The sequence below is a fragment of the Tympanuchus pallidicinctus genome, unplaced genomic scaffold (assembly GCF_026119805.1).
Source record: "Tympanuchus pallidicinctus isolate F22 unplaced genomic scaffold, pur_lepc_1.0 scaffold15, whole genome shotgun sequence".
Lineage (NCBI taxonomy): Eukaryota > Metazoa > Chordata > Aves > Galliformes > Phasianidae > Tympanuchus > Tympanuchus pallidicinctus.
Genome location: NW_026294669.1, coordinates 24,411,802 through 24,433,369, shown reverse-complemented (window position 1 = coordinate 24,433,369; position 21,568 = coordinate 24,411,802). Strand labels below are relative to the sequence as shown.

At 44.3% G+C, this 21,568-nt stretch overlaps 1 protein-coding gene across 5 annotated transcripts in view; it reads right to left on the bottom strand.

Moving 5' to 3' along the window:
* Positions 1-1,042: 1,042 nt before the first annotated feature.
* The window catches only part of PARD3B (par-3 family cell polarity regulator beta), a 753,023-nt gene continuing 732,497 nt past the window's right edge, over positions 1,043-21,568 (bottom strand). For all 5 annotated transcript variants that reach the window (XM_052674691.1, XM_052674688.1, XM_052674689.1 and 2 more), the window contains one exon: positions 1,043-5,583. In XM_052674691.1, coding sequence (XP_052530651.1) covers positions 5,226-5,583 — 358 coding nt within the window. In that variant the 3' untranslated portion in view covers positions 1,043-5,225. The remainder of the gene's footprint in view (positions 5,584-21,568) is intronic.

The following is a 21,568-nucleotide window of genomic DNA, read 5'->3' as shown; positions in this document are numbered from 1 at the left end:
CTCTTAGTTTGCCTTTTTCTACTGTGTATAACTTGAGTAGAAGGAGAAATTCAGGCATTAGTATTTTACCTGCCCAGTTTTTAGCAGTGAATGCAAATTATGACTCAATAACTTTAAAAATTGGTGCCTACATGAATTACAATTTAGTATGGACTAAAATTTACTCAGAGTTGCCTATGAACTGCGGCTTGGCCATAAATGCCAAAGTCTGCATTCAAAATGTTTTGGAGCATACTGCAATTTCTGTAAACCTGTACTTTTCTATCCTTCCACTTTGTTCTTTACTCTTTCATTTTCTTTGCAGCAAAATTTTCTTCTCAGAAAGACTAATTCTTCTTTCTCTGTGTTCCAGTGACTTTTCACTTAAATACCTACTATTTTGAAAATGACATCACCTAACATAAATATAACACTCTTGCCTGAATCTCAGTATGCTCTGCAAACCATAGATCTGATTCTACAGATTTATGCTCGTGCATAATCTGGAGCATGAAAAGTTGTGTCATCAGCTTTGGCAAAATGGCCCACGTACCTCAAGTTAAGTACCTGTTTAAAACTTTCAAGGAGTCCTAAATTTCTGGGCAGATAGCGCTGCAGCCGTCTCGCTGAAATACAGCCTCAGCCAGCAGGACCTGCACAGCCACAGGACAGCTCGGTGCTTACCGAAGGCAAGAGCCTGATGGCGAGATGAAACTGCCTGGGGAGCTCTAGCAATGAGCCTGCAGCTGCCTAAGCTGAAATTCGCTGAGTTGGCAAGGGACTTCTCTCTCGCTCCTCCTTTCAGTCAGGGCTATGAAATCAGGACTCCGTTGCTACAAGTGAAGACAATGCAGATTTGATAAGGAACCAGGTAGCTTAGTGATTGTATTTTCTATAATACAGCACGTGGCTGTTGGTGCTTTGTTCTGTGGAAATCACCTTACCAGTTCTGATCCGACCTGACCATGCACCATCTTCTACCACCATATCACATCCAGAGGTGACGATGACTTTGTAGATGCACATAAGAGACAGACTCGACATGTAAATCCATAGTCATACGTAGTCTTAAAGCCTTTATTTTAATGCAAAATAAAACAGGTAAAATTTATATAGCCATATGTACCAAAAGATCAAATCTTTGATGTGGTACTAGAAAGAAAACTTCAGGAATTGTGTATTGAATTTCTCCCCCAAAACAAACACATGTGAATTTGAAATTAATTTAACTAAAACTCATGGGTATTGTCAGGATCATAAACACTTCCCTCTCCTCCTGAATAGCACGGAAGTGTCTTAAAAAGTGTTTTCTTTGATGCAGACAGTAAAGAGTGCTTCCGACTTTGCACTTTGTAAGGCTTAGGGACTCTGCAGAACTCTGTGAGGGCAAGCACAGGCATATGGCCTTTTGGAGGTGCAAAGCAGCCTCTGCCCAGCGCAGAGCGCCAGGATGTGGCCCCGGCGGAGCACTCAGTGGGATGCACTCCCAGCACTGACTCTGATAAACAAATCTGCGATGGCTGGGAGGAGGAGGTAGCACAATTCATCTGTAAAAAAAAAATAAAAATTAGGCAGCGTGTGAAACTAGTTCAAGAAGCTGGAGCGAATTGGAATGCAGGCTGCACGCAGTTCTTCAAAGCAGGAGCCTTTCAAAAAATTATTATTGACATGCTTTGCTCCCCTTTTCTCCATAACGTTCAGGGGGTGCTAAGAGACTCCTGCCTCACGCCGCATCACAGTGCTAACGTCTGCTCTCAGGCCAAGACATGGCTCACTAGTGGGTGGTCACTGCAAAAATGCACAGGCTCTCCCCGTATCTCTTAATCTTTCATCTGCGGGGCCCAGCTGGCCACGGGCCAGGGCCAGAGCCGCCGGCTGCACGCCCCAGCTCGGGAAAGCAAAGCCTCCAGCAGCCCTCCCGTCATAGCCCTTAAGGCGCAGTGCTGGCACGCTGCTCCTGCTGCAAACGCGGCCCTCCCCTCACACCACTGCCACGGCGGTGACGCTGCTGCCGGACTGGCACCTTTGGGGTGAGGGAACGCGAGGCGATTACGTGTCAAGAGCGCTTCAGACGTGTAGTTTTCCCAAACATATGGACATATGGGGAAAAGAACAACTTGTTACTTAACGGCTCTTTTGGATTTTTGCAAGTGCGTATTTTCAACCATCAGTTGTAGCACCTCGTGGATTCTGCACGGTACATATTTTTCCACAATATGGTGCTAAAATCATACATTTTACACTGCAGAGAAGCTGACTATATATACTGTAGTTACACATTATACTTTAAAAAAAGCCATACCTCTAGCAGATATTAAACCTGCAAAGGGCAATTTCCTCGCAGAACAATGGCACCAGAGACAGATGGGAGGCTCTGCAATACTTTTGGGTCCTGTCCTCCAGCTGGGTCAGCCTGCCGCTCCATCTTAGCTCCTCGCCTGTAGGGTGCATCTATATATTATGCTTGCAGCTCATTTTCTTTTTTTCCTGGAAGAAGCTCTGTACTGATCTCACACTGAAACATCATTTAATAACCCGTTGGGTAAGATTAACAGCTCTGAAGGTGTGCGCTCGGTCTGACCACCTCATCCAGCAGAGCTGATGCAGTCAGGGGGAGCCATTAAGGAGAGATTCGGGTTATGGGGAGACAACTATACAGATCCTCCAAAGGCTATAAATAACCCAGAAACTGCTTCAATCCAGATTTTATTTGGCCCTGGCTCCTGAAATACTGTAAATAAGTTCTGCTCACTGCGCTGCAATGCCATGTGAAGGGTTAGTTGAGAGTGATTTATAAAGGCAGTAGCTTATATTCAGAGCTGTTCTTAATTGTGGCCTGGCTTGATAAAGCCACTGTCGCAAATATATAAGTTTCTTTACAGCTGGATCAAATGTATCAGCGGTTGTATTTCAAGCAGGGAAAGGAAAGTATTTTAATTTGTTTTCGCTTCACTTTCAGCGGGCCTTCATAACACCAGCATCTACCCTGCGGCTGCCAAGTCTTGGCTGAGTATCCTGCAGCATCTCAAACTCTTCAGAGAAGGCTGCGTACAGCACGTATGCGACAGGCAGAGTTTCCCTGGGGAATGTGCCTTGTTTATGGAGAGTGCCAAGAGACTCGGCCTTACATCCAACCCCTCCCTCCAGAGGTTTTTCCTCCTACATTTCTAGGGAAGAGGGCAGGGAGAAATGGAGCACGAACTGAACATACTTACTTCACGATCAGTCGCATTGCTCTCCCTCCCACCAATGCTTCCTCCTGACTGGATCTGGAGCTCTTCTGCCCCTGCCCCAGGGAGCCCAGCCCTGCAGCTGAATCATGGAGACGTGCCCCCTCTCCACCACCCCAAAGCTGCTTCTTCCCGCTGCTTCCAGCCTGGCCAGTGCTAGAGATTGGTGTGAATGCAGCCACTGGAGCCTGCATGCCAGCAGGGCAGGCACAGATACTCAGTGCTCCAGTTCCACCAACCTCTCACTGGCAGTACAGAGGCAGCACTGGGCTGACTGGGATGTGTGCTCATCCTTACCAGGGGTTACAGCTGTGGCCCCAGAAAGAGCACTGACTGCCTGCCCTGTGCCTTGTGGACCTCTTGCTCTAATGAGGCCTTTCCCAGGGGTTTCTAGGAAAGGGATGCTATCCTTCCTGTGATATTTAATGCCTAGAAGTGACCTGTATGATTTAATGTGTTTCATATCAAGGTATCAAAAAGACATCAAAGAAATCCTTGAGCTTAATCCTTAGTCAGGGCAAGATCTCTTCATGATGAGGAAAGGAGCCCAAACTATTTAATAATGCTCCCAAAAGCAGATACTAAGAAATTAAGGGCACTTGGAAGCTCTATATTTCTAGATGTAAGACTACCCTTCAACAAAACCCTTGAGACAAAGCTCTGAGGGCCCACAGTCCTATTGGGCTAGATGGCACATGTCTGTGTGGACACGGCTGTGGATTTCTAGCCTCCTGGCTGCACTGCAAGCTTAGGCTGCATGGGGCAGAGAGCTGGCAGGCGCTCCCGACCCCCAGCTCTGCCAGCCCGCTCTTGTCCTATGCACTTTTGCAAATAACTCTTACCGCTCTTTGCTCTTCTTCCTCCATGGGCCCAGGGTATAGAAGATCTCCCTATTGCTTTCATTGTCTCTTTCTTCACCTCTCACTGTGAAAATCTCCTCTCTCACTGGCCCCCGCTGCAGGAACCTGGGTTATTTGGCACTTGGCACTGGCCTGGCACCACCACTGACTCGCGTGCTGCCAGCAAGCACTTGACTGTCAGCCTGGCCAGAGCAAGACAGGAGTTAGGCAGCCCTGTCCAATCCAAAGCAGCACCTGGCACAGTAGCTTAATAGATATTGAGTCATGGACTCCATGTCCACAGTCACCTCCACAGCCATGACTCGCAGGCTAGTTCCTTTGAAATCTCAGGAGCAGCACTGACAGCAGCTGAGGATCTGATTTCTGGAGTTTACCTTTAAAAAGTGCACACCATGTGACTACGAAATATTCACAAACACACATGCATTGCTAGGCATACACCTCTTGGATGGCTGTCTTATCCTCTGAGCCTGCCCACATGTGGTGGATAAAGTTTTTTGCCTTACTCCAAATGCAGCAGGTGCAATAAGATGAGAACCTTGCTAGGCAGATTGTAAAAAAAGGTAAGGATACAAGATTAATGCTGCCACTATCAAACAAAAAGAGGAAGACAAATGTGAGGTTACAAATCTGGAACTGCAGCATCCTTAGCACACAGTGCTGCTGGTCTGAATGTGACTGGAACATGGCTGGTGACTCTGTGAGGCCCCTGTCAGCTGATCCCACAAGATCCCTGTGAGAAGTCCACACTGCTCGCTGTGCTCTCACTGAGAGGCTCTGCAGCAGAGCTCTGTAGTAAACTGGTGATACTGCTGCTGGACAGACAGCTATGTACTGTATTGGTGTAACCAGATTCGGTAAATAGCCCTGAGGTGTAATAAGTGTTGCGCTTCATTTCCAGCAGCCACTTTCTACTTTTAAAAAGGAATTTAAAAATACTCAACTGTCTGGTACCTCACATACTCAAAATACATCGTACCACTCATGCCTCTAGTTCACCTGTCAGAAAGCACCTATGCTGAGCCCAGCTCAGTACAAACGACTCCAGGTCTTGTGCCAATCTTACAGGCAGAGGCAGCCACGCTTGGGAACAACTCTAAAGGGTCGATGTCCAACAGGATTCTTCCAGGGCTGTGCTGGCAAGTCCAGTGTGTGTCTATACAGCTGCAGTCATGGGGTTCTTCTGCCTGGGATCCTGTTGCCTGTACTGGTACTGGTCTGGACTGGTCCCACGGTGTCGGATAATCTCATTATAAGCTGGTGCACGGTGGGGCTGAGGAGGAGAAGGTGGCACGTCCTGCCGGAAGGGTCCTTTATGCTGGTTTGGGACGGACTGGGCTGGGTAGTACGGGGGGTATCTCAATTCTGCCACTCTTGCGTCTGGTGCATGGATGTAGTTCCCCTTAGATGGGTGGACAACAGGCTGTCCTCCTCCTTGGTAGTAGGGAAGATCTCTCTCTTTGTAGATCACTCGCGGCCCTGTTAAATATTCCAGTGGCTCTGCAGGTCCACGTCTGAAGAGGAAAGCATAAAGCCCATTAAAAGCGTTGCACTAGCTCAGTGACATGTTATTGTACTCACAGTCTGTTTACTTTGGGAAAGGAAATGCCACCTCAAGCATGACAGGTCCAAATGAGTCAAAAGAACTTCTGAAGGATACCAAGCCTCCCACCTGCAAGCTACAAAAGTCTGCAACACCCAGGACGCTGGAAGAAGGGTCCAGCACACATCACAGCCCTTTTACAATGGAGGAGCACTGGAGCCCTTCAGTTCCCAAAGTCAGCCTCCTGTGATGCATTTGCCATAATGGAAACAAAGCTCCTTTAAACAATGCATGTTTGACTGAATCTTATCTGGCCTGAGGATAAACAGATGAGTTGGGTCTGCAAGTCTGCAAATCCCATAAGCTTTACATGCACAAATATTCATGGTTTCCAAGCCATTTCCCACTATTTTTTCTCCTAACATGTCAGACCATAAAGCTTTCCAAACACCATAGTTGGAAAAACTGGAACTCCTGGAAGAAGCACTAGGGATGTCAGGTTATAATACCTGTGTTTAATGGGCGAGCTGCCAATGAGGTTTAAAAAAAACACTCTTGTGATCTGGAAGGCCTGATATTACAACAGCTCTGTAACCTGTCTGTAACTTGTCTGCATCAGTATGGATCTGACAAGCTCCAGTTCACGTGGAAAGCAACATGTGAACATGACATCCCTGAGGATGTGCCACGGAGCCCTTTCTGTAGCTTTTTGCATCTTAATTCCATGATTTGCACTAATGAAGGACCAATATCTTTTCCTAGTACAGCTTAACTTGTGATACTTTTGAAATGGCAAAAATAATTGTTCTCACAGACATGTCAACCAGGGCACCCACAAAAGTTCAGCTCAATTAGGAGGTTTTGCCAGTCTGATTGCAAATGCCTTTGCACTTTGGCAAAACCTCCCATTGACTGTACAGGCAGCCCCTCTGCAAGTGTGAGCTGAAGGAAGATGGCAGGGTTTTGACCCAAAACAGGGGCCGAAAGTATAAATCAATTACACCTGCTCTGTGGGTTTGGGACTAAACTCATGAACTGTTTAAACAGTCTTTCCATAGATTTATTTAAAAAGTCATCATCTTGGTACAGCAGATCAGGTGCTCACAATTCATCAATGCCTCTCTTTTGTTCACACACAGATTTTACAAGCTTGCCTCCCCTACTTAATCTGGGCTTCCAGACTCCACTGGAACTTGTTTTGCATGAAGTAAAACAAAACATGTGGTTTTCTGCTGCACTCGTTTAAGCCCATGGGGTAAATCATGGACACAGGCAATGAACAAACATTATCTGCCTTGAAATGAACCTACAATTCTCTCCGTGGAATAACTTAGTGCAAATGTTTCCTGTTTAAAATGGAAAGAGCAAAAGGAAGAATTCCAGGCCTTGGACTTTTAGGACCCCATGCTCCCCAGAGACTTTTTGCTTTAAAAACAGAATGTTATAAAAGACAGGCACTCCTGACTTTTTTTTCCTCTCTCTCTTTGTGAGACAGTCCAGACAAAGTGCTGAAGGGCCTGAAGCCACCCTCTGAGATACTAAAAGGACTTTTAGCCGCATGTGTTGAGACAACTGCTATCTCTGCTCACACACCTACGCCTTGCAACAAGCCTAATTTCTACAGCAGGCCAAAGATTTGCTCCACGTGTTTCCATATGAAGGCTTGTTTGCTAGTCAGTGCCATCCCACTCAGCTGTTAATTCTTCTGTACATAAAAATGCGCTTCCAATCACAAAAGGCTTCTGCGATGTTCAGAACTGCTTTGTGTCAAGCAGCAAACCAAGAGGAACAAACGTCAAACCTACAGCCATCACCTTTTAATTAAGGGTAATGCTCAAGATCCTGTTTATTAGATCTGAAAAGATGTTCTCATCAGCAGCTGTAATCAACCAAGCTCTTGTGGATCACATTAAGAAGGGACTGAACCTGGAACTTGACCTAGAATTCACCAAGGAGCCAGGCAGCTTTTGGACTTAGATCTAACTACTACATTGAATTACTCAAAAATAACAAAATCAAGATTAGTTAGTACCAAAATGACTGCAGAAAACAGGACTGAGCCACAGCATCTTCTAAGCCTCCAGCACAAGTCATCCCTCAGCTCGCAAGGCAGGCCTGGATGTGGCAGCAGAGTGAGATGTGCTTTGCAATCCAGCTCCCAGTGGCTCAGCTCCCAGCAGAGCCACTGCCAGGAAGGCTCAGGCAGGCCAGTTCTGGAAGAAAGTGCCCAGGGTAGCACATGCAGGCAGCTTCGACCTGGGATTGTGCAGCGAAGATGTACCAGGCTACAAGTGTGCCAGAGACATGAAGCATGTATCCAGCAGCTTGAGCTCATGCCATTGGGTTTTCTGTGCTATGCTATAAAACAAAATCCACCATTCGTAAACTTACACCACCCTTTGTTGTGTAGGTAGACTGCAGAAGACCGTGTATGAAAGACATAATCTTTCTTGAAAATATAGAAATATGTAAACTGTTTTCTTTCAGACTATCTCTCTCCTCTCAAACACCCAGATCTGCTGTAATTTTGGAGTGTATTCCTCAGAATTTGGGATAGCACCTGGAGGAGGGGTTGTGCTAAGAGACAAGGCTCAAATCCAGTTGGCATGGAAAGCCCTAGAATGTGGCATGCAAGTTGTTTTTTGTTTTGTTTTGTTTTGATAGCCTTGACAATAACATTACCAGTGATCTAACCAATGATTACTGGAACTATCTTGTGAGCAAAAGCTCAGGCAACTCTGGTAACTCTGCCCCCAAGCCAGATCCTGAACAGCATGACTAGGGGAAATTTCATGAAGGATATCCTCATGACTGTCCCACCCTCTGCAGCTCATTTCCCCAGTGACTCAAGTGGGTGTTGGGCATGCAAGGGCATGTGCTACCGAAGATGATGTTTTGCTTTTCATCCTCTTTATGACCAGCACAGCATGTTGAAACTGATTTATTTCCTAAGGATCCATTCTTCCCCACCTATCAGCTGTGCTTGCTGCAGTCTGCTTTTAGGGAGCTGCTCACAGCACAAACCACCAGCCTCAGGAGTCTCTGCCGTGAACTTCCACCTGACATGTCTTCAGATACAGGAAAGAACAGCCCTTCCCTTCCCAAGTGCTTCAAATTAGCCATCAGTCTTCTTGAGGAAGAAGAAACACGTACAGATGCCAAAGCCTAGCTATAGCAGTGCTGTCACCATTAGGAGCAAATCTGGGAGGCTAGGAGCAGTAAGCAGAACAAGCAGGGCCCCTCTGAACCAACGCCATTTTTGCTTGATAGCTCATGGTGTAAAGGTATATGCTGTTGTTTGCCTTTAAAGTAATCGCCGTAACAACCAAGCAAAACACTTTCTTCTTGGCAGCCCCTTGTAGATGCTACGCTTGTTTCCTCAAGAGCCAAAACAACCCCCGCCTTTCCTTTCGGCAGACACTGCCACCTCCGAAGAGGCCTTAATGAAATTCCTCTTCCCTTCGCTGCTGTTTTTGTAGGCTCCTGATGAGTTCAGAGTTCACAGGGCTGCATCACACCTCCCAAGTGACCCACGGTTTGGGGGTCAAACCAATAACCTCAAGTGGAAAATCAGTGACCCATGGGAGTGATCAAAAATCCACAAATTGGGTCAAGCAGGTCCAGCCACTCAAAAGGACCAGGCCTGGAGTGTGCCCTCTGACAGGGCGTGCTGAGTAGGAGCTGCTCTGACCCTCAGCTGTTTCCCAGATTTTTGGCCAGTTGTTTGACCTGTGGATCCAGTGAAATTAATGGCAGGCAGAAGGCAGGGAAGCTGACACAACAAGCTGGGAAGGAGCTGATCTCAAAGCTCTGAAAGTGTTTTTGCTGATAGTTCAGTTCTGCTGCCCTTCAATGGAAGATGCTTCAACTGTGTAAGTCTAAAAGCAGAGGCTAGGCAGAGGAAGCAGAGGAAGGCAGGCAGGCAGAAGCACCAACTTCAAGAAAGGAGCAAAACTAGGGGGAAATACCTTCCCTATGTCATTGGCAAGGTGCCCTTTACTATGTTTGTCACAAGGAAATCATACCTCGTAAAGTAAAAGCACAGATCACACAAACTGCAGATAGCAGCAAATATGTTTGGCCATATCATTTCATGTACTGGTTAGCAGCCCTATTGGTTTATCTTCCACATACTTGACCAGGTAAGAGCTGTGATCCATTTCGAGAGTTAAGAGCACAAAGCAGCTTTGTCAAGTAACTCAGGTAACCTGTGATGACGTTCAATTAACAGTACCTGTTGTTATTTCCTCTATGACAATTAACGTCTGAAATTGCTTTTCTTTCTCCACTTTATTTACCTTCCAAGCACAAAGCATGTAAGATCTAATATATTCTGGCTTTGCTGCAGAATTTTTGAGAGCCTCTGGGATTATTTAAAACAGAATGAAAGGACTCAGAATACATAGGAGGGGCTTCTTTTACTCAAAATGTTATTTAGTCATTGAAGTCAAATGGGTATCTGTAAGTTTCAAAAAAACAACTAAAACAGCTTTTGCTTTCTGCAGCTCCATTTTTTTGAAGAACCCATTTCAGTAATACTTCAGCTGCCAAGAGTCTCACAGGGTAGACTGGCCTAAATACCTAATGCTTAAAAAAAAAAAAAAAGCACATTTCATTTCAAGTTTACCATGTTTCAATGTTGACCCCCATTTGCAGGTCACCTTTAACATAAGCCACAAAGACACATGCTTGGGTTATCTCAAAGCAAAGGAAAGCAAAAAGACAATCTGGCTGTTCATGCTGTGCCCCATCATGTCGGGGGTTTGGATTTCATCATGACAAAAGAGTTTTTCTTGCCTCTGTTCTATAGGGAGAATCACAGAGGTCACACTCTTAGTACCTGGTAAAAAGCAAGGAAGGGAATGCTCCCTTCTTACATCACTGCCTCCGTCTAGCTGCTGAACGAATATTTTGCAAGGGATATAATCTCACATGAAAAACTGCTTTCTTACTTTGTCAGGGAGTACTTCTCGAAATAAACTTCAAAGAGAGCCACAGACTAAGTGGCAAACGGAAAGCCCACATTTGGCTGCAGTCTCTTTCATGTCTAAGCAAGACATACAGAGACTCTGGGTGATGGCTTCACAGCTCAGGCTGTGATTAAAGAAGAGCAGAAAGCAACAAGGTCCTATCTGTGTCCAGATTCTCACTGAAGAACTCTATTGTATGCATCATGATTGCATGTTGTTTGTTCTCAGCCAGGAGGGTCTACTTTTAAAGAAAAAAGGAGTAGATGTAAGAAGTAAATTATGCAGACAAACAATTTGATAGTATCAAATGCATTACTGTGTCTTTATACAGCTCTTCTCAACGGATGCTAAAAACAACCGACTGAAAAGACCATGCAGTCCTCCCCCCCTCCACATACAGCATTAAAGATGCTGCAGTGCTGTTTGTGGCACTGAGAAGTCCTGTTGTTTAATATTCAGTGTGCATATAACTAATAAAAATACAAAGAGTCATCGCAGGCTGCAAAAAAACTGCCACATGCTTCTGAGCTTCAGTGAAGTTTCTCTCTACATCTTAACAGGTGATATACTTCTATAACTAATATTTGCTGCTTCAGACCAGTATTTCCCATAGCCGATGATGGATTTTGCATTTAAAAAGCCACAGGAAATCAGATTTGGTATCTTAGCACTGGGAAGAATCCACAGCAGAAGGAAATGCTCTGTGGCTGCTGTCTGAGAGAGCGGCTTGCTCTTCTCAGCAGAAGGCAGATGCCTAGCACTGCCATGCTAACCTCAAACACACCACACACAGATTATTTATGGGCTGAGCTGGTGGAGGTGCTTTCTTCTCCTGCTCTTTCATCGACAACGCAAGGCTAAAAAATCAGATAACATAAACGAGCACAATCCCTGGCTCTCATGTAACACATGCCATGCGGAGAGAGCTGTTTTTAGTTTGAGGACTGTGTTTGGAATTCCTTCAGTGTCGAGTTTCCAGTTACCAGACCCTCATCCCTGGGCCAGGCACGACTGTGGTTGGACAGGATTAGCAGAACGCTCTGCAATGTATGTTACATAGCTTTGACTTCTATAGGCTTTGCAGTCCCATAAAAATAATGATCATTTCATGATCCGCATTACTGGGAGAAAAAAAAAAGAGCAGAAAATTCTCTCCTTTTTAAAGGAATTGTATTTGTTTTGGATTTGGAGAAGTAAAGATCCATATAAGTTTGTTTGAAATTCAAGTAAAAGCATATTTTAGATGCAATTCCAGCCTGATGCTCTACCCTTGTCTGCAGAAATTTTGCCAAGTTTAACAGTGGTATTGACTGGCTGGAACATAAGAACTTATGTGCACAGCTCATATCTCTCTACAGTACTGTGGCTTTGAATATTTGGAAACAAGCAGTAAAAGCACCACAGTCCTGGAATGCAAGTGTACAGACATGTTTGTATTACTCCACTTGAAGTCTAGCCCTGAAGTGACTGAATAACAGACTTCTTTTTTACGTGCAGAGGGCAAGATTCTGAGAGGTGTTGGACCCAGCAGCTCCCTGGGCAGTTACTGGGAATTGGAAATATACAGATGTTCCACTCTTTATATTCAGGACCAAGCACAAAGGTTAGTCAGACACCAGCTTTCCACACAAATGAGTATATTGCAGAAACAACTGCAAAATAGGCAAACAGTAGTCTGACAGGTTTTATACTTTGTTGTAAGATTACTAAAGTTTCTTACGACAGCATCAACAGTTGATTTTGCACACAAGCAAACTAACTGTTCTAAATCCCTAAGGGAGCAGACTATGCCACAGATTGGTTAACATCACAGCTTAGAATGCCATTTAATTAAACCCCCTCCCATCACTAACAAAGCCATGTTGCTCCTCTGCTCCTTTGCTCCAGCGTTAGTTTATTTTCCACAGAAGATCTGACCAGCTTTTGAGAATCCCATCCTGCAGGCAAAGCTCTCCTTTCTTTTCTTCCCTAAATCCAACCGACAAATATGGGAACCGTGATAATCAGGATTAAAGAACTCAAATCAACAGCAACAAAACCCGAATACCCTCGCCAGTGCTCTATAAATGCCCAATAAGCATTCAAAACAAACAGACCAATAATCCTTCCTACTCAGTGTACCACTTGTTTTGTTTGTAAGCTCTCAGGCATGGCACATCTCTTCTATCAGGAGGGATAAAATAAAGCAGCACCTATTGAGCAAGACATCGCTATTCTGTGACCTCTTCAAGCTTAAGGGGATGTTTAGGAGATTGGTACTTCAAGCAGCAAGTCATTACAACATGTCTCATTTCATATGTTACTCATTATTCAACACAACATAATACTGTGTGAGTCATTAACCTCTTGGCATTGGTAACCTACTCTCAATGCTAAGCAGTCGTGCTTGTTGCTCAGGAACCCCCACGCTCTGTTGGGGAGAGACCTGGACGTGATTTTGGTCTCTTTGGTCTTTTGTTTTGCAGATCAGCAGAGGCCGAAAGTTCTTGCTACAAACTAAAATAGTTCTTGGCCTTTGGTCTCTGGTGCTGGATTTCTGAAACGATGCAGACCAAGCTGCAATGGAGGGGAGAACGCTTTCTAAGGGTCTTAAGCCAGCAAGAAAAGCAAATACTTTAGGTTTCTCAAATGTTCTGAATCTTGGTGCAGACAAACCAATACAAAGAAGCACCAAACAGGTGCAGAACTGCCATCACCAGGGTGAGATGCTCTAATGAAATCTCTCTTAAGGTACCTTAATGATGCGTTACTGTACATTAGCTCCAATGGATGTGGGGACCTGCTAGCCCTGCCATGAGAAGAGCCACAAGAAGAGCTATTGTCCCAAAAAAGCAGACAACCAATGGGAAGGCAGCTATGCACTGAGAGGTGAGACCCCTCCACTAGCACAGCACAGCAGTGCAAGAGCCCAGACACATCCTAGACCTCTTCACCTCACCCTAAGCTCTTCTGCAGGGCTCTGCTTTTTTGGAGGCTATCGGAGTAAAAATTAAAGGCCCAGGAGAGCCCCTCCACAAGGAAGCCTCCTCCATCAGCCCATCCTGTTGATGACTGCTGCTACCCAGGACATTTTATAAAGTGCATTCAAAGACACATAAAACCAAATTCTATCCTGTTCTCATTTTTCACTTGGAATGAATTTAAAAGCATGGCGATCATTCAGCTGTGCTGTTAAAATGATTTTCAACAAATAACAAAAGTCATTTAAAAGAATCTTCCTAAGTAATAACAACCTTGGTCTGGGGCTTTACTATTCAGCTGCTGGGATCTTAACATGCTGCCTGATCTTTAGTGGGCTAGTAAAAACCCGTAAGAACTGGTTATTAATGTTATTATCAAGCATTCAGGCTTTTTCTTCTCCTTTTTTTTTAAGCATCTCTCATTTAAATTAAAGCATTCCTTGCAGCGTTTTCTCCCATTGCCATGATGAAGCATGGCTGTCAATTCTGCCTCCGATGGCACAAACTGGGTAGTAAAATCATGCTTCAATAAAAGAAGGAAATGATTTTTGAAACTGACTGTAGCTGGTTATTTTTCCCTCTGTTTCATTTTGTTTCTAGGTGCAGACATTCTGTTGAAACTCGCTGGGATATGCTATTCTCTTCTTCCTGCTTCGCAGTAAAGCAATGTTCAACATCTAAGAAGAAAGATCCTGCTTTCGGGGGGAAAGGGGGACCTCAAAAACAAGCAGCTCTTATTGGTTTCTTCAGGCAGTATTTCAATCCCCATTGTTCCCCTACTGCTCACGTATTGATTTGCTCCTAAACAGCACAAGCAGCCAGTAAATACAGCCTCCCCACCCCCCTTCCCTTATATTCGCTTTTGTTAGAGCCATTCATTTCTATACAGGCATTAGATTATAGATTTCCTGGCTCACAGCACTCCATTAACACTCTGGTAACCACCCCTTTTCCAGCCAGCCATTAAACACCACCTTTAATAATTGAGATTTAAAGGCTCAGGGCATGATAAACAGCTGAAGTTAGAACTTTACAGCTGCCTCTACCAAAGTGTGTAAATCTCCAGGTTTGGATAGGCAAATCAGTTAATTAGACTTGCATTAAGTCACAAACTTTGCAGGCGCTCTGACAGCAGACGTCCTGAAGTTGAGCTTTAAATAACAAGGGTCAAACCCCCGAATCCCACAGGGCTGGGAGAGACGGAAACGTCCCACCCGGTGCCCAGGGAGCAGTAGCACTGCCTGCAGCTGCCGAGACACGCAGACGGCCACGAGCGCCCTGTGACTGCAGCCCCTTCCAGCTGTGTTTATGCTGGCTTCTTCCTTAAGAGCTTCTACTGTTACACTAACATCAGTGCAGCTGCAGCCAGCACAGCAACTGCTGACTGGACACACGCTACCTGCTGCTGTGGTGAAGACATCCTATGTTTTACCGCCCTGTGCTCCCTGCCCACCAGGACACGGGTTGCTCAAAGAGGGACTCTGCAAGTGCCATGGGCTAAGAGCAGCTTGTTCCAGCTCTGTGCTCACCTGTTGCTGAGGAAAAGCCCTGAGGATGTCCCTGAGTCACTGCTGGCCAGTGAATGTTCAAAGCTGGTGAGAAGCGGGTGCTGCAGGCTGCAGACCTCTTTAGGGATGTGGGCAGTAAGAGGTTAACCTTCAGTGGTAAGGCCCAGTGTCTGTGTTCCATCTCTGCATGAGTTATCTGCCTGTTGCTGCATTTAAAAATACTGTATGTAATTAACTGTTATCAGGTTGTTAAGCAGCGTGCTGAAGTGTGAACTTATCATTCAATTGTTTCCTCTATTTACAAAGCCCTCACCATTCTCTGAGATGGAAGCCTGGGCCAGGCTGTTGACTTTTTCAGATTAGGAGGGGTTGGCACATCAGATCCTCGTCAGAGAAGTAGAGAGGTGAGATTCAGCCGTGAGTCTGCTTGGTTCCCCAACCAGCCTGTCAGCACGCCCTGTAGAGTAGCTGCTTGTGGATGAGATGCACACATGGCACTGCTACCACATACACTGCTGTAACTGCTCCCTTCCCCTTCCTTCCCTGCAGTAGTTCCTTCTGCATGCTCTCCTATCCAACAATACCAGCTGTGTCCTTCACTCCTGGCCTGGCAACTCTTCTCTTCTTTGCTTTCCTCTCCAGCAGTAAAAGTCCTGGCAATGCTATCAAATAGGGAAGATAACAGGACATCAGCAGACTTGTGTGATTTTTTCCATGTTGTGCTCCTGTCTCAGGCAGCATCATGTACTCAGCAGAACTTATTTGCATGGTTCCTGGGCGCAGCATCCTTTGCTCTTTGCAAACTAGTGCAATCATCAATATACCAGATTTATATTGTAATAGAGATAAGCAACTTCTAAACAAATTTCTTCTGTGCCATCTGCAAACCATACTGTATGCCAGATGACAAAATAAGATTTGCAACAGTAAAGCTCTTGGAGCACAGCAACCTCCTAGAGAGAGCAACCACAGCCTCTGGCAACACTTCTAACAGCTTAGTCACGTACCTAGGACAGAAGACATCAGGATGATAAAGCTGGAAGAGTGAGCACACTGCAGAGGACAGAAAAACAGGCTTTAAACATGCACTGCAACTCCACCTCTCTAAGTAATGGGAACCCAATGCCAATAGCTGAGAATTAGTGATACCTCACAAAAGTGACAGCATAGCCATTGAAGGATGGGAGCAAGCCACTACTGTGATAAAGAGAGGCTTTAAAAAACACCACTTTGTGTTAGCTTTGGTTTCCTTTAAATGTGGCAAAAAAAACAACTACATGCAGTAGAGCCCTATGTGCAAGCAATGATACCATCATCAGCTTCAATGCAGATGATGATGACACCCCCACACCCAGAGAGAGACTCCCAGGCACCTCTCCCTTTCCCCCAGCAAAGCTACCATGGGGCATCAGAGAGTAAAAGAGAGTGGAACCTCTCTATTTGAGCCTGGTAAGAACCTGGCAAAGATTCCAGACATGCCTAAAGACAGTGTGTCTCTATTTGCCTGGAAATTTCTTTTAAATTAAATAAAAATACCCTCTAACTTGAAACAAATCTTTACATAATGAATCAATCAAACAATTATCTTTGCTCGGGTATGTTCAAATCAAGGGAATCATCATTGAAAATAACAACCAATTTATATAGCTCATTTAAAGCCACAGTAAGCTAGGCTGCTGATTCACTAATGAACAATAAAGGTCACTACTACAATATAATTCTAACTATTTTCAGATTGTGTGATGTGATAGATTTGAAGTGGCATGTTCATAAAAAAAACATCAGTGCACTTTGCAGTAGGAAGGAAAGGTGAAAAGCAATCTGTGCCGTGCCCAGATAGCAGACAGAAGAAGGGATAGCACAATGCTGCATGGAAATTGGTGCCCCAGCCTCATCCAGGCTCAGCCAAAGCTTCTGGATGTCAATGGAAGCATTTCAGTGAGCTTTGGATTAGGCTCTTGTATAGGAAAATGGTATCTAAAGGGGGAGGAGAGGGCAGGGAGAGAATGAGACATCTGTATCCTGGAATGAAGTCAGGAAGTTAAGGTCTGAAAGCCCTAGATAGCAAAGAAATAGCTGAGTGCTGGACACGGGTTGCTGAAAAGCCTCACTCCCCATGGAAACATTCCTTTTAGATTCTCTCTTTTAAGTATCCAGATAAAAGAAAGGCCAACACAATTATTTTATTTCCCGCTTTCTGAGCGCTCACGATCTGGAGAGAGGTAATTATATGCAATTACAAAGAAACAAGGCATTCTGCTAGAGGAATGGCCTGCCATGTACATGGATGTAACATCAACGATCAGTAACCCGACAGCTGGGGCATGGTAGCAGTGTGCCCTCCGCTGCAGCATCGTGCAGAACCAGGTGCTTTGGACAAAGCTGCAATCAGTGGACAATTAACAGCTTGTGCAGGCCTTAAAGCAGACCAGCGGCCCCTCCTCCCCAAAACTCACTCACACAACTATAGGTGTTTAGTGCAGGTTTGCAGAAAGGTGCAGGCTTCAGAAGCACAAAACACCTCGTGGCAGGTAGGTACTCACAGATGGTGATACGAAAAAACAACAAATTTGCTATTTAACCTTGACAGACCTCTCTTTGAATCCCATGGCCAAAAAGCACAATGTAAGAGAGGGTCCTGTGGTGAGCTGAGAATGATGCCTTTTCCAAACCTCAGCATTAAATCCTTAACACTGACTTGGGTTCCTCTTTCACAAACACATGTGAAATTTGAATTCCAGTAAAACAGAACTTTCTTTAATTCTGTGCCATCTGCAAGATAAGAATTTTGCAGCCTTTAAAAAGTCCCCTTTTTTTAATGATCAAAAAGTAAAGGGGAGGAATTTTGCATCACATGAGGCATCTATAATATAACATGATACTCAAGACGAACATTTCAGCGTTTAAATCAGAAAAGCAGAAAGCAGCAGTATCTTTCAATGGATACAAAATGGCCTCTGCATGCTACAGTTCCTTGACAAACTTATACAACTTGTGGAATGTACTACTAGTACAACTGATGGTGAAATGTCGATGGAGGAAAAGACCAGGGTTAAGGGCTCTGTGCTGATTTTTTTCCCCAGGTTGGGATTAAAATGATTTCAGCTGGGACCCACCATTACAGATGTATTTATAATTTCCATTTATATTTTTAGACTGCGTTCAAAGAAGTGCAACGAGAGACAGCAGAACATTTTCCATTGTCTGCTAAGAACGAAACACTTCTGATGAAATCTCTGTAGGACCAAGAACCAGTGCAGTAATCTCTCAGTAACAGAGCTCTCTTTAGATGTTTGGTGATGGGAGAGAAGGGAGAGCTGTCAGCCCTTCACACAAAGAAATCAAACTAAAATGACATTCAGGTTGTTATTTCCTTCAACAATACTAAAGAGATTCCAAGTTAAGATCAGTAACCAGTCTCTTCAGAGAAAAAGTCATATTACTCATTAAATGACCTTCTTTTGATATTACGTACAGGATATTTAACAAAAGCCAGCACATTAAAGTAACATTAGGGAGGCATTATTTAAACCACAGAGAGCTCAGGGAGAGAAAAAACAAAATTTATTTAAGTATCCCTGACTGTCTCTCATCTTTGCCCTGCTTCACAATATGCATTTAAGTCCAGGTTTCCTGGAGGCCTCTGATAGCCAGGCAAATGCTTGTTATTGAAAAGCAAAATGTGTTCATGTTAAAGCAGGTGCTTAAGTGCTCTGATGGATCCCAGCCTAAAAATCCAAGTTGTAAACCCCAACTCAATTTCAACTGACTAATTGAATTGGCTTTTTTTTTTTTTTCCTTCTGAAATCCACTTCCATTCCCAGCCGCTCTGCTGTGCCACCCTGTGCTGTGATGCAGAGGCAGCCAGCGGGTCAGCACGGCACAGCTCTCAGCACTGGCACAGCCATGCTGTGCTGCAGGGGAGCAGCACGCCAAGCTGTGTGGGGCTCCTTACCGAAACGTGCTCACATTCAGCCCAACACCTCAGTCAATGAGAAACCCCAGTGCCTCTAGAGAACTCTAAAATGTTAACTAGAGGACTCCCTGCATGGAGTCAGGCAGGTAGGGAGAACTGTCCTTAAAGCTTTTAGATCATTTTGGAAATGTGTAATTGCCGAATGTAAAGCATGTTTGCTGTTACTGGTCTTTGGAAGAAAGACTGTTAGTACGTCCTTTCTTCTATTCATTTTGTTGCAGCTACTGTTTTGGGTGGCTGATTTCAGTTCAAGAGCACACTGCTATGACCTCCCTAAGAAAATAAAATGAAAGGAACAATGTGACAATAAAAACGGTCTTCTAATAACGCATCCTTTTTGTACTGAAGACTGCTCTGTTCTCAGGAAAGTAACATTTCTTTTCTTTAAAGCACAGCATCGCAGACTGATTCAAAATTCATAATACAAATGCTAAGTGAGGGACCAAAGCCTGGTGGCACATGGATATGTACAACAGCACGCTAACACCTAGATCCAAGCAAAAAGCCATTCACATGGATTTTCAACTGTGAAATCTTGCTGAGATTGGTTTTGCTTGCCAGATTTTGTCATGATCTACAACAGACTGCTCTCAGAGTACTTCCTTTCACGTGGAAAACAAAGGCTCTTTTTCTGCTTTAAATGGAGAAAAGATCCAGCCACTCAAAATCCAAGCACCCCTGTTCGCTTGGGTTTTATTTGATAACCTGGGCTGGGCTTTGTTCACACCATTACTGCCCTCTCTCCTTTCTTGCTTGGAACTGGCTGCCATTTGCCAAGGCACTGTCTCAGGCTACCTAACACAAATCCAATCTCCTTCCTGAATTACATCTGGAGTGGAACAAAGATGGCAGATAATTCACCTTCTATTAAAGTTAACGCTCGCCTCCTTTTGCTTCCCATGTATGTTGTATAGTCAATGTGTTTGCATGTTCTGCTTTGTTTTTTCAGCTGTTACAAGTGCAAGAGATATCAATTACTCTGCACACAGAGAGAAGGTGGTGACTTAAGGAAAAGCTTCCAGTTTACGTGACTCCTCACCTCACCGCCTGCTCTAGCCTTTAAATGAATCCTTTTGGACAAGAGTGGCCTGCATACTATACAACACTGACCACGCGCCTACCAAGTTTGGCTGGTGTACTTCTGGCACATCCCCAGCACCTTCAAGTAGTTTATTCAGATTTTCCCAAATAAGCCACCATGAAAGAGCAGTATCCCAGTGTATCTTGTGCTTTGTTTATGCCATATTTTAAACAACTGTTCCGGTAGAAAATTTTGTACAGGTGCTGAGTGACAAAATTAGTGCTAATTTACATAACTATTAAATACTAGAACAATACAATCTCTTCCAAGCCTAGAGATGAGAGTGAAGATTCTTAAGACAGCAGGAATTAATTTTCCCTAACAAGGTACAACAAGAGTTTCAGCTCTATGTTGGCTCTTTACGAAGTTAATGGACCATAACTACTACTGATCTGAAAGCTTGCAATTCTCCAATGACCTTGAATTACATTTATTTTAAAGTCCTACTTTGCTTACATCTGTGCTAAGATGCAGTATTGTGGAGAAGAAAATAGCGTGCAAAGACACGCTCCTTTTTCTAGTGTCTTCAAAATATGGAGAAGTTTTGACTACTAACACTGATGTGCAGAGTTCACAGGGAAAAAGCAAGGATGCCAATTAGGTATAAGAAATAATACCAAGCTGTATCAAATTACTCTCAAACTAACACAGACAGCAAAGAAATGATGGAATGTGCTCTAACACAGACTGCATTTCAGGCTAAACTTCTCCCCACTGAAATTGAGAGGAACATAACCATGGATTGCAATGGTTCAGGATCAGGCTTATACTAGTTTCTATGGCATTTCTTGCAGAATAAGGTGTTACTCAACCTGGATCGACATATCCGGAAGCATATCTGAATCTGACTTTCTGAAGTGCCACAGAGGAAGAGCAAAATAACAGCCTTAGGTGACTGAGCAAAGAAAGTGGATAAAAAACCATGACATTTAGGATATTCTCTTGGTATGTGTTAAGTAGACTTCTGTGCTGAGAAATTAAGTATGTCACCTACTCATGAAATGGAAGCAGTCTGGCTGCCAGTTGAATGTGTTGTATTAAACAGCCACTCTAGCAATTGTTTTTACTACTAACTTCTTCAGTGATTCTCTTCATCGCAAATTAGTTACCTCTTTCCTTTAATCACCCATTTATATAAAAGCTCTCCTCTCAACTCAGGTTTTCACAGAGAGTAACAACCATAAGCAGCCACAGGTCTGTTTTAAGGCACCATTCCTGAGTTTCTCTATGGTTCTCATTTCGCAGAGGGTCGCACTGAGTGCTCACAGCCCTGTCCCCTCCCCACGTGTTTGTAAAAGAACCCAGAACTGTATTTCAGTCCTTAAGATTTCATAGCCCATTATTACCTTACAGCACTCATTTAAGTCTGTTCACATACAATTCACTTTCCTACTTCATTGCCTATCCTTTTCAGAAGTGCACACATAGGAGTACTTCTAGGCGATTTGCTTTGAATGGCTT